Below are 12238 nucleotides of genomic sequence, written 5' to 3'. Positions count from 1 at the left end.
TGATGTGGTAGAGAAAAAGCAGTCCTATATGCTCTCGGTTGATATCGCGCTTGCAGACTGGTATGTATTGGCCCGGTATTGAAGCTGGCTGTGTCCGAGTTGAGGGTGAAGACCGCAGCAGTGGCTAACTGACTACTAGCTAGTAGCTAGTTATCTGGCTAGCTTCAGCTTGGGGTTACGGTTCTAAAGTATAAAAAAAAAATAGCAGGTCCGTACCACATTGGGTGAGGCGGAATGTAGGAATGTATATTCAGTTCCTAGATGGAAAGTGAAATTAAAATATATACGAAATGTATACGAAAAATACGAAGACTATTTACTATTTACTATTTACACGCTACAGGACAATACAGGACAATACAAACACACGTCCGACTGCTACGCCATCTTGGAACACTTGGAACAACATACAGTCAATAGCACAATAGAAAAGTCTATATACATTGTGTGCAAATTAATATAGTGGCCATAGTGGCAAAATAATTACAATTTAGCAAATAAACACTGGAGTGATGGATGTGCAGAAGATGAATGTGCAAATAGAGATACTGGGGTGCAATGGAGCAAAAACATTTTTTTTAAATAACTATGGGAGATGAGGTAGTTGGATGGGCTATGTACAGGTGCAATGATCTGTAAGCTGCTCTGATAGCTGATGCTTAAAGTTAGTGAAGGAGATATGAGTCTCCAGCTTCAGTGATTTTTGCAATTCGATTCAGTTATTGGCAGCAGAGAACTGGAAGGAATTTCGGCCAAATGAGGAATTGGCTTTGGGGGTGAGCAGTGAAATATACCTGCTGGAGCGCATGCTACCGGTGGGTGCTGCTATGGTGACCAGTGAGCTGAGATAAGACGGGGCTTTACCTAGCAAAGACTTATAGATGACCAGGATCCAGTGGGTTTGGCGACGAATATGAAGCGAGGGCCAGCCAACGAGAGCATACAGGTCGCAGTGGTGGGTTGTATATGTGGCTTTGGTGACGAAACAGATGGCACTGTGATAGACTGCATCCAATTTGCTGAGTAGAGTGTTGGAGGCTATTTTGTAATTGACATCGCCGAAGTCAAGGATAGTCAGTTTTACGAGCGTATGTTTGGCCGCATGAGTGAAGGACGCTTTGTTGCGAAATAGGAAGCCGATTCTAGATTTAATTTTGGATTGGAGATGCTTAATATGAGTCTGGAAGGAGAGTTTATAGTCTAACCAGACACCTAGAATATGTGGACAACTACAAATATCTAAGTCAGAACCGTCCAGAGTAGTGATGCTAGGCGGGCGGGCAGGTGCGGGCAGCGATCGGTTGAAGAGCATGCATTTAGTTTTACTTGCATTTAAGAGCAGTTGGAGGCCATGGAAGGAGAGTTGTATGGCATTGAAGCTTGTCTGGAGGTTAGTTAACACAGTGTCCAAAGAAGGGCCAGAAGTATACAGAATGGTGTCGTCTGCTAGAGGTGGATCAGAGAATCACCAGCCGCAAGGAGCGACATCATCGATGTATACAGAAAAAAGAGTCGGCCTGAGAATTGAACCCTGTGGCGCCCCCATAGAGACTGCCAGAGGTCCGGACAACAGGCCCTCCGATTTGACATTCTGAACTCTGTCTGAGAAGTAGTTGGTGAACCAGGCGAGGCAGTCATTTGAGAAACCAAGGCTGTCGAGTCTGCTGATAAGAATGTGGCGATTGACAGAGTCGAAAGCCTTGGCCAGGTCGATGAATACGGCTGCACAGTATTGTCTTTTGTCGATGGCAGTTATGATATCGTTTAGGACCTTGCACGTGGCTGAGGTGCACCCATGACCAGCTCGGGAACCAGATTGCATAGCGGAGAAGGTACGGTGGCGCAGTGGTCTAGGGCACTGCATCGCAGTGCTAGCTGCGCCACCAGAGTCTCTGGGTTCACGCCCAGGCTCTGTCGCAGCCGGCCGCAACCGGGAGGTCTGTGGGGCGACGCACAATTGGCATAGCGTCGTCCGGGTTAGGGAGGGTTTGGCCGGTAGGGATATCCTTGTCTCAGTATGTAAATGTAATAAAATGTATGCACTCTACTGTAAGTCGCTCTGGATAAGAGCGTCTGCTAAATGACTAAAATGTAAATGTAAAATGAAATGGTCGGTGATCTGTTTGTTAACTTGGCTTAGGAAGACCTTAGAAAGGCAGGGTAGGATAGATATAGGTCTGTAACAGTTTGGATCTAGAGTGTCTGCCCCTTTGAAGAGGGGGATGAGAGCGGCAGCTTTCCAGTCTTTGGGGATCTCAGACGAAATGAGAGGTTGAACAGGCTAGTAATAGGGGTTGGAACAATTGCGGTGGATAATTTTAGAAAGACAGGGTCCAGATTGTCTAGCCCAGCTGATTTGTAGGGGTCCAGAATTTGCAGCTCTTTCAGAACATCCGGGCAGCTGGGAGGAGGTGCTCTTATTCTCCATGGACTTTAGTGTCCCAGAACTTTTTGGAGTTTGTGCTACAGGATGCAAATTTCTGTTAGGAAAGCAAAGGCTATCTTTTTCAAACTGCCTGAGGTCAATATCTTTCCAGGATCCCCGGGCCAGGTCGATTAGAAAGGCCTGCTCGCTGAAGTGTTTTAGGGAGTGTTTGACTGTGATGAGGGTTGGTTGTTTAACCGCGGACCCATTACGGATGCAGGCAACGAGGCAGTGATCGCTAAGATCCTGGTTGAAGACAGCAGAGGTGTATTTAGCGGGCAGGTTTTTCAGGATGATTTCTATGAGGGTGCCCGAGTTTACAGATTTAGGGTTGTACCTGGTAGGTTCCATGATAATTTGAGTGAGATTGAGGACATCTAGCTTAGATTGTAGGACGGTCGGGGTGTTAAGCATATCCGAGTTTAGGTCACCTAACAGTACAATCTCTGAAGATTAAAGGGGGGGCAATTAATTCACATATGGTGTCCAGAGCGCAGTTGGGGGCTGAGGGCGGTCTGTAACAAGCGGCAACAGTGAGATACTTATTTCTGGAAAGATGGATTTTTAAAAGTATTTTATTTTATTTCACCTTTTTTAATTAACCAGGTAGGCTAGTTGAGAACAAGTTCTCATTTACAACTGGGACCTGGCCAACATAAAGCAAAGCGGTGCGACACAAACAACAACACAGAGTTACACATGGAATAAACAAGCGTACAGTCAATAACACAATAGAAAAAAGGGAAATCTATATACAGTGTGTGCAAATGTTGTGAGGAGGTAAGGCAATAAATAGGCCATAGTAGCGGAGTAATTACAATTTAGCAAATTAACACTGGATTTTTAAAAGTAGAAGCTCAAACTGTTTGGGCACAGACCTGGATAGCATGACAGAACTCTGCAGTAGATTGCAACTCCACCCCCTTTGGCAGTTCTATCTTGGTGGTGTAAAATGTTATAGTTGGATAGAAATTTCAGTATTTTTGGTGGACTTCCTAAGCCAGGATTCAGACACGGCTAGGACATCAGGGTTGGCGGAGTGTGCTAAAGCAGTGGGGGAAAAACTTAGGGAGGAGGCTTCTAATGTTAACATGCATGAAACCAAAGCTTTTACGGTTACAGAAGTCAACAAATGATAGCACCTTGGGAATAGGAGTGGAACTGGGGGCTAAAGGGCCTGGGTTAACCTCTACATCACCAGAAGAACAGAGGAGGAGTAGGATAAGGGTACGGCTTAAGGCTATAAGAACTGGTCGTCTAGTGCGTAGGGACAGAGAATAAAAGGAGCAGATTTCTGGGTGTGGTAGAATAGATTCAAGGCATAATGTACAGACAAGGGTATGGTAGGATGTGAGTTCAGTGGAGGTAAACCTATGCGTTGCGTGATGATGAGAGAGGTTTTGTCTCTGGAGGCATCAATTAACGTAGGTGATGTCTCCGCATGTGTGTGAGATGGGACTAAGGAGCTATCTAAGGTATGTTTGAGCGGGACTGTGTGCTCTACAGTGAAATAAAGCAATAAAAACAAGCCAAGACAGCAGTAGCCAAAGCATATTGACATTAGAGAGAGGCATAAAGCAATCACAGGTGTTGATCAGGAGAGCTAAGACAACAACGGCTAAATGGCAAAGAAAGGGCAGAGCGGGTCAGTTAGATACATACAGAACCTGAGTTCGAGGCTGGGGCCGACATGTAAACAAAATGAGGTACCGTGTTATTGAAACAGTCCAGGGGGCATCAGTAGTGTAGCCAACTGATCATAGGGTCAAAAGAGTAGCAATAGGTGAGTCAGGGTGCTGTACGGTATTCACTACTACGCTGGGCGAGTAGGGGACACAGCATTCAGAAAAAGCTAACGGGCTGGGGCTAGTAGATGGTTCTGCTGCGATATCGTAACAGAATAGCCTGTTGAGACCACATCGGGCGATCACGTCGGCAGTCCAGTCGTGATGGATTGGCGGGGCTCCGTGTCGACAATAAAGGGTCCAGGCCAATTGGCAAAAGGAGGTCATTGTAGCCCTAGAATTAGTTGGTATATGGGGCTACCTGGTGCTTGCTTCGGTACAGAGGCGTTAGCTAACAGTAGCCACGTTTGCAGGTAGTTAGCTAGCTAGCAGCTAGCTAGGAGTAATGATCCAGTGTAATGATCCAGAGCGGCAGGAATCCGGTGATATGGTAGAGAGAAGCAGTCCGATATGCTCTGGGTTGATATCGCGCTGTGCAGACTGGCATGTGATTGTCCAAGCTAAGGCTGGCTGATTCCGGGGGAAAAAGGCAAGGACAGCTAGCCGTGGCTAACCAACACTAGTAGCTACTGTCTAGCTCCTGATGGAAGTTCCAGTTATAAGGAATAAAAATAACAGATCCGTACCACATTGGGTGAGGTGGGTTGCAGGAATCCGGTGATATAGCAGACAGAAGCAGTCCGATGTGCTCTGGGTTGATATCGCACTGTGCAAGACTGGCAGGTGTTGTCCGAACTAAGGCTGTCTGATGCCGGGGGGGGGGCGAGGACCGCTAGCTGTGGCTAACAAAGACTAATAGCTAGTTAGCTGGCTAGCTCCTGATGGAACTTCCAGTTATAAGGAATAAAAATAGCAGATCCGTACCACATTTGGTGAGGCGGGTTGTAGGAAAGTATATTTAGTTCATAGATAGAAGTGAGATTAAGATATATACGAAAAAAGACTGGCTATTTACAAGGGATAAGACAAAGACAGATATACACGTCCTACTGCGCCGCCATCTTGGATATGAGGTGTAATTTCACAAGGGGCATTGGCATTGACACTGTGGAGGACAATAACTACAGTCTTATACACCTAGACAGAATGTATTTTTGTTTGTGAAGGCAGATACAAGTGCAAGTTTTTGACAGAACCTCTCCTATAGGTGAATGTCCTGGCCCTGTCTATTTGTACCCGCGAGGCCTACCAGTCAATGAAAGAGCGGAATGTGGACGATGGCCACATCATCAATATTAACAGGTAGTCTACAGCTTCTTTTCAGCCTGTTAAATGCCTGTTATAACTGACATTTTATATGATTTAAGACTCTCTCAGAAGATACAGTAAAGAGGGCCTACAATTTTACTCTTGGTTTTAGACAGAAGAGTTGTCCGTGGGATACAGGATGGAGGATGTATCACATACATGCCATTCTCACTTTCTCTCCTTTTCTCCCTCCCTCGCTTACTGCTATAGTATGGGGGGACATAGAATGGTACCTAGTGCAGATGAACACTTCTACTGTGCCACTAAATATGCTGTTACTGCTCTAACCGAGGGGCTACGGCAAGAGCTGCGGGAAGCAAAGACTCACATCAGAGCCACGGTGAGAAGAGCAGTATTATTATTCTCTTTTTCATGTGAATCTGACAACTGTCTTGTACAATTATTAGATAGAAAGTTGATTGTTTTGTGGGTGTGTACTTACGTATGCATGCTTGTGGTGTGTCTGTCTGTGTATGTGTACATAAACATCAATAACGAGCACGTCTTGTGCCTTCCTCTTCCATAGTGTATATCCCCTGGAATAGTGGAGACTGAGTTTGCCTTCCGGCACCACAACAGTGATCCAGAGAAAGCAGCTGCTGTGTATGAGAGTATAAAAGTAAGGCAGCTAGACTAGGAGTGTGTGGGTGGGTGGATGGATGGGCCTACCTCTTCTCTCAATACAAATACATTAAGAAATGATTGACTAATTAGCATTTTTTTCCTCTGCAGTGTTTGAAAGCACAAGACATAGCCAGTGCAGTCACATACGTTCTGGGCACCCCGCCTCACGTCCAGGTAATGTAGTGCTCTGTCTGTCGCTTCTGTCAATACTTGGCTTACTTATATCCTGCCTCTTTCTCAAGTCAAGACTAACTCCTCTTAGATAGACCAATGGTACTATACACAGAGTGTCACAAACATTTGGCTCTTTCCATGACAGACTGACCAGGTGAATCCAGTTGAAGGCTATGATCCCTTATTGATGTCACTTGTTAAATCCACTTCAATCAGTGTAGATGAAGGGGAGGAGACGGGTTAAAGAGTGATTTTTAAGCCTTGGGACAATTGAGACATGGATTGTGTGTGTGTGTGCCAATCAGAGGGTGAATGAGCAAGACAAAGATTTAAGTCCCTTTGAGCGGGGTATGGTAGTAGGTGCCAGGAGCACAGGTTTGAGTGTGTCAAGATTTGCAACTATGCTGGGTTTCACGCTAAACAGTTTCCTGTATCAAGAATGGTCCACCACCGAAAGGACATTCAGCCAACTTGACACAACTGTGGGAAGCATTGACGTCAACATGGGCCAGTATCTCTGTGGAACGCTTTCGACACCTTGTAGAGTTCATGCCCTGACGAATTCAGGCTGTTCTGAGGGCAAAAGGGGTGCAACTCAATATTAGGAAGGTGTTCCTAATGTTTTGTGCACTCAGTGTACATTGTCAATGGTCCTGGCCTGCATAGTCTGAAACACCTATTTTATAGAGGATATTCATGCAGTTTGTTTGTGTATGTAACCCTGCTTGTCGGCCTCTAGATCGGAGAAGTGCAGATGAGGCCGGTGGAACAGGTGTCATAGCAACCGAGCAGGAAGGAATCGGCTGAAGGAGCAGATAGAGCCATGGTGACGACTCCTTAGCGACCCCTGCCGGGCAACGACGAAAACAAACTAGTATTCAACTGGATTTGGAGTGAAGGGATCTGTTTGTGGAGGTGGCTGTGTGTGTGTGGGGGGGGGGGGGATCTCTGGAGAGGAGGAGAGGTAGGTACTCTTAACCACTACTGAATTACTATGAGTGCTGCAACATGGTCTTTGGTGTATTGCTCTTAAGCCACTGCAAACTTAGGAGAGGAGGGTTGTTGCTCCTGTGGTCATATATTCTACCTGACCATCCTGACAGAGGGAAGAGTATGCCATCAATTGCACATGAATGTTTTTTTTGTTTTTGTGAGTCATAATACATATCTGTTTAAAATGATGGAAGACAACACTGCTGTTCATAAAATTATGATAATTATATATCTTTTTTTTGTATAGGTATTTTAACTTTGATTATTGGTAGATGTGGCTGATATACTGTACTCCCTAACCATAGATGCTCAATCCATTTCTACGGTCTTATGTTTTTAATAACAAGCAGATTTGGTTATCCTGGTATTAAGTCTGCTCGTATGTTTTTCAAAACCCATGTCAACCATCACTAATCAGAAAATGTCTATAAGGGACATTCAAGCATGATTACGCAACCCCATCACTTTGGAGCAAGTGTATTTCCCCACTCCCATATGATTTAAATTGTTTTGCACTTTGGATCCATTTGGAGGAGTATAAAGAAAACACTGTCATCTTGTGTAGAGGAAGTAACTGACTTGTATACTCTCCCCAAGTGTGTACTTGTATGATATAGTAGATGTTTATCAATAAAAATGATTTAGGAATTGTCAAAGGTGGCTCCTTTTTGTGCACCATTATTTACTTGGATCATGTGTTAAATCTTTTCATCTTTTGATAGCAATTTACTGTCAATCTAAATAACCCTACAGTGTTAGAGTTATTCTGTTAATTGAACAAATATAAACTAGATGGCATAATCTGACAGGTTTGTAAACAAAACCCCTCAGAATATAGTCACCACCAACTGATGATCATAAAAACTTGGCACACCCTTTGGCTCTTGAGTCAGTTGGCTTTTTATTTTGCCTTGCATAACATGGCAGAGTTGTACAGTATGATTATCTTGCCTACAATGACAATATTTACTGATTTTATTCTTATAATACTTATTTTAATAAGTATTATACCTATTTTAATCAGGCATAATTTCCTTTCAAACATACATGTTTTGTTTAAAATGTTATGTAAAATTCTCATGACTTTTCCAATAAATTGAGTCACGGAAAGTGACCATTTGTCAAATTGCAATGGATATAATACATAATATATAGCCTATAGGTCGTTTTCAATAAAACGTCACAATAACATTGTGCGACAGGTAGCCTAGTAGTTAGTGTTGGGCCAGCTAGTTCAAATCCCCGAGCTGACAAGGTAAAAATCTGTCGTTCTGCCCCTGAACAAGGCAGTTATCCCACTGTTCCTAGGCCATCATTGTAAATAAGAAATTGTTCTTAACTGACTTGCCCAGTTAAATAAAAAAACATCAAATTTTCAACAGTGTTTTTAAGAGTGTGTAACCTCTATGGGATTGGTGTCCCTATTACTAATGTGCGCTAATGTGACTAGAATTACGTAAGTTACAGCAAACTTTCCAGGACATAGACATGTCTTATATGGGCAGAAAGCTTAAATTCTTGTTAATCAAACTGCACTGACCAATTTACAGTAGCTATTACAATGAAAAAATACCATGCTATTTGGGAAGAGTGCACAACAACCAAAACTCACGTCAACTGGTTTGATACATTCACCTCTGAAGGTAAATTGTGCCTAAACGCCTACATGATATGGCTTTTCTCTTGCATTTCAAAGATGATTTTTTTTTAAATAGAAAATGCATGTTTTTTTGTTTGTATTAACTTTTACCAGATCTAATGTATTATTCTAGACATTAATTTCACATTTCCACAAACTTAAGTCTTTCCTTTCAAATGGTATCAATAATAGGCATATCCTTGCTTCGGGTCCTGAGCTACATGCAGTTGGATTTGGTTTTGTCATTTTAGGGGAAAATTGAAAAAAGGGTCTGATCCTTTTATTTAGGATTACTGCTGACAGACATGATATAGGCTACATTGATTGATGGACCACATAAATTTGGCTAGCTAGCTAATAACAGATCATGTCAATATGGCTAGATAACAAGCAAACTTTCAAGGGATAAACTAGATGACTATATCCAAATGTTGTTTGATTTACTTGCCATCTATAGTGGTGATGACAGTTGTCCGACTGACAATTGACCAGGACATGGACATGGACTGTCAAGGTCTTTCCAAAAGCCTAATCTCTGATGATGCAAGCTAATGATGATGTTTGCTTACCTAGCTACATGTCAAATCGATAGGCACCTTCATGTATCTGAAATTACATGATCATTGATGTTTACGGATCATGAAAAGCATGCAGTTACTTGCTTTATAACTCTGATGATAGAGGTAAATGTGCACAATTGTTTTGCATGGAATAATGGGGTATTTGTAGTTCTGACTATTAAAACTAAATAGTCGTAACATTTATGTAACAATCCCTTAAACAGCATGTAGTTGTCAATGGTTTTAGCGGAGCTGTGGGTCTCCTTGCCCCCTGACCCGCAGCAGCCAAATCAAACACTGTGGCATTTTATTGTAAACAACATATTACATCAGGAATATTTCAAGAAGACGTTCCAAATGCTGCATTTGGTAGATTATTTTATTAACTGCTGTGCTGATCCATAGCTACTGCATCATACTGTACATGTTTTATTAATATATAGCCCCACGGTGGTGGTGTCATAATACCCATAAAACCTAGCGGTAAACCGGAAATGGTTCCAATAATTTTACCACCATTCATTTTTCCCACAGGGAATTTTAGAAACACTTAAAATAAGGGCTGTGTTTTGTGTAGGATTACTCTGACGTGAAGTTTTGATAACCATGTAAAACCTCTCTCGGACAAGGTTACTTTTATCAATATATTCGCAAGTATTACCCCCCCAAAATGAAATGCCTTTTCCGCTATTGGAAAAATGAACGGTGGAAAAACAATTTGAACCATTTCCTTGTTTGACTGCTAGGTTTTATGGGTATTATGACTCATACTGTGGTACTCTAGAAATACATGTAATACCTCCTCAGTTGTGTTAACCACAAGGTGCTGCTCAAGTGAAAGCTAACATGCTTGAAGGGCAGAACAACAACATCTATAACTAACAGTTCTCAGACCGTTGTACTTTGGTTATCCATGGCTACATGTAAAAAACATCATACCAAAGTTCAGACAGTGCAACATATGGACAGGTTAAGTCTATTCATCATGTACCAGTACCCACTCATGACCAATTCTGATCTTTCAAAGCAGAGATAGGTAATCTTCTTGGGTCCAGGTCCATTTCTTCTATTTGTTATTACATAATTGACTATAACAGTGTTTTAAAAATATCTGTCATTCACTCCATGAAGGAGAACAACCCACTTCCCCATGAGCAGAAGTCCCAAACAACACCAATAGGAATGTTGTTGGACGGTTTTTGTCACGTCATCCACAGACAGTGTGGTTCCCAGTGCCAATGTGAATCAGGATTGACATCCTTAGTGAACCCTCGCCTGGCTCTCCAAGCCTAGCATAGTCACAGAATCCCAGGCTGGTGCAGAGGCCATCAGGAGGGAGAGTCAGTATCAGAGGTTTGTCTGAATGTGAGGCTTCTCTGTTTCTCTACCTAAGGAGCTGATGACTGCTATGTTTGGGTATGTGTCTCCTCCCCTCTCGTTCTCCAGTGCATAGGGGGTGATTGACTTTACTAATCTCTGGGGGGAGGAAGACAAGACATTATTAGAAGTCTTTAACAACATATGGATTTGGACTAATTCTGTCCAACAACATTACACCAGAACTAGGCTTGGGCGGTAGACCATATATACCATAAACTGGGGCATTTGGAAATAGCCCCGGGATGGTTTTTCAATACCATCAATACCATTGAAACTATTTCTTTGAAGTGTTTCGATAAATGTTCATATCTGTAGCTCATTTTTAAGTGAATACCTGCAGTAAACTTGTGCAATACATTAGGAGATAAAGCAGATCGCTTTCTTCATTTCACCTGTCACATTGTGAAGCTTACCGTAGTTCCCCAGAGCAGTTGAGTCCAGCTGTGTATTGACAGGAGTCCCGTTTTATATTGAAAGTCAGTGTTTTTTAGCTTCAATAGAGTGATCAGGGGCATGCAACTTCACCGAAAATTAATTAGTGCAACACATTCGGCAGAAAATAGCTTCATTTTCATCAGATGACAACAGAAATGCAACGCTATTTGGTAGGCAGCCACACAAGTAAATGAGGTTACCATGAAAAAGCTGGTATTTTTTGCAAAAACGATGGATGGCCATCATATTTCTAATGTTTATCATAGAAAGAATGTAGCCAGCTACATTTCCTGTTGTTAATCTTGCGTTTTACCAGAGAAATGCAGGCTACACCGAAAGTGCTGGAGAAAAGTAACTACTGTGAGAGCAAAATTGCAAGATTATGTTATAATACTGTAATTGCATCAAATGGTTGTTTTATGCAACAGAATAGAGGGTTATTATAACTCTATTGTGTCTGTGTGAACTGAAAGTGGGCCTCTGGGAGATTGAACAATGACATTTACAATGTCTACACAATGAGAACAGTTTTTACAGCAGATACTATCTGCTGTGAATTATAAGTAACTTTCATACAAATCTTAACCTTGTGACCCATTCCATACATCTGTTGTTTGTAATGTAGACTAAAGGGGGTGTTTGTCATGTAGACTGAAGGGGGTGTATCTTGGCTATAAATGGCCTTTGTACCTTTGTCTCAGGGCTCTCAACGAATCATCTGAGGGTGATTCATTGACCAGCCATTATTATCGTAGAGCACTCAATCGATTCACTTTATATGTGTGTGTTGTATTGACCTGCTCCCGTATTAATAAGTGAATAAAGATTTAGTTTAAGTATAACTCTGACTTGTGTGATAAGTTTGTCTCTCCTCATTTGATAGTAAAGAAATTAACCACCACACTACACATGAGTCAGAACGCTGTCTGCTGATAGAATACATTGGTGAATTCTCATCCAAGTGGAGATGAGCAACTAAAGCACAAAATTAGTCTGATGCCAAGCAGAAATTACA

The 12238-nt window shown here is 42.3% G+C and overlaps 2 protein-coding genes across 4 annotated transcripts in view; one reads left to right on the top strand and one right to left on the bottom strand.

Moving 5' to 3' along the window:
- LOC129818076 (dehydrogenase/reductase SDR family member 11-like) overlaps positions 1-7865 on the top strand; it is a 50439-nt gene extending 42574 nt beyond the window's left edge. For all 3 annotated transcript variants that reach the window (XM_055873631.1, XM_055873639.1, XM_055873647.1), the window contains 5 exons: positions 5318-5412; positions 5629-5758; positions 5945-6037; positions 6151-6216; positions 6956-7865. In XM_055873631.1, coding sequence (XP_055729606.1) covers positions 5318-5412; positions 5629-5758; positions 5945-6037; positions 6151-6216; positions 6956-6997 — 426 coding nt within the window. In that variant the 3' untranslated portion in view covers positions 6998-7865. The remainder of the gene's footprint in view (positions 1-5317; positions 5413-5628; positions 5759-5944; positions 6038-6150; positions 6217-6955) is intronic.
- Positions 7866-9773: 1908 nt separating this feature from the next.
- The window catches only part of si:ch211-283g2.1 (sodium- and chloride-dependent GABA transporter ine), a 28526-nt gene continuing 26061 nt past the window's right edge, over positions 9774-12238 (bottom strand). The window contains exon 13 of the mRNA XM_055873618.1: positions 9774-10884. Within this exon, the coding sequence (XP_055729593.1) occupies positions 10756-10884 (129 nt within the window). The 3' untranslated portion in view covers positions 9774-10755. The remainder of the gene's footprint in view (positions 10885-12238) is intronic.

The sequence above is a fragment of the Salvelinus fontinalis genome, chromosome 2 (assembly GCF_029448725.1).
Source record: "Salvelinus fontinalis isolate EN_2023a chromosome 2, ASM2944872v1, whole genome shotgun sequence".
NCBI classification, from domain to species: Eukaryota; Metazoa; Chordata; class Actinopteri; order Salmoniformes; family Salmonidae; genus Salvelinus; species Salvelinus fontinalis.
The sequence above is the reverse complement of the archived record's forward strand: the minus strand, read 5'-3'. Positions and strand labels throughout refer to the sequence as shown.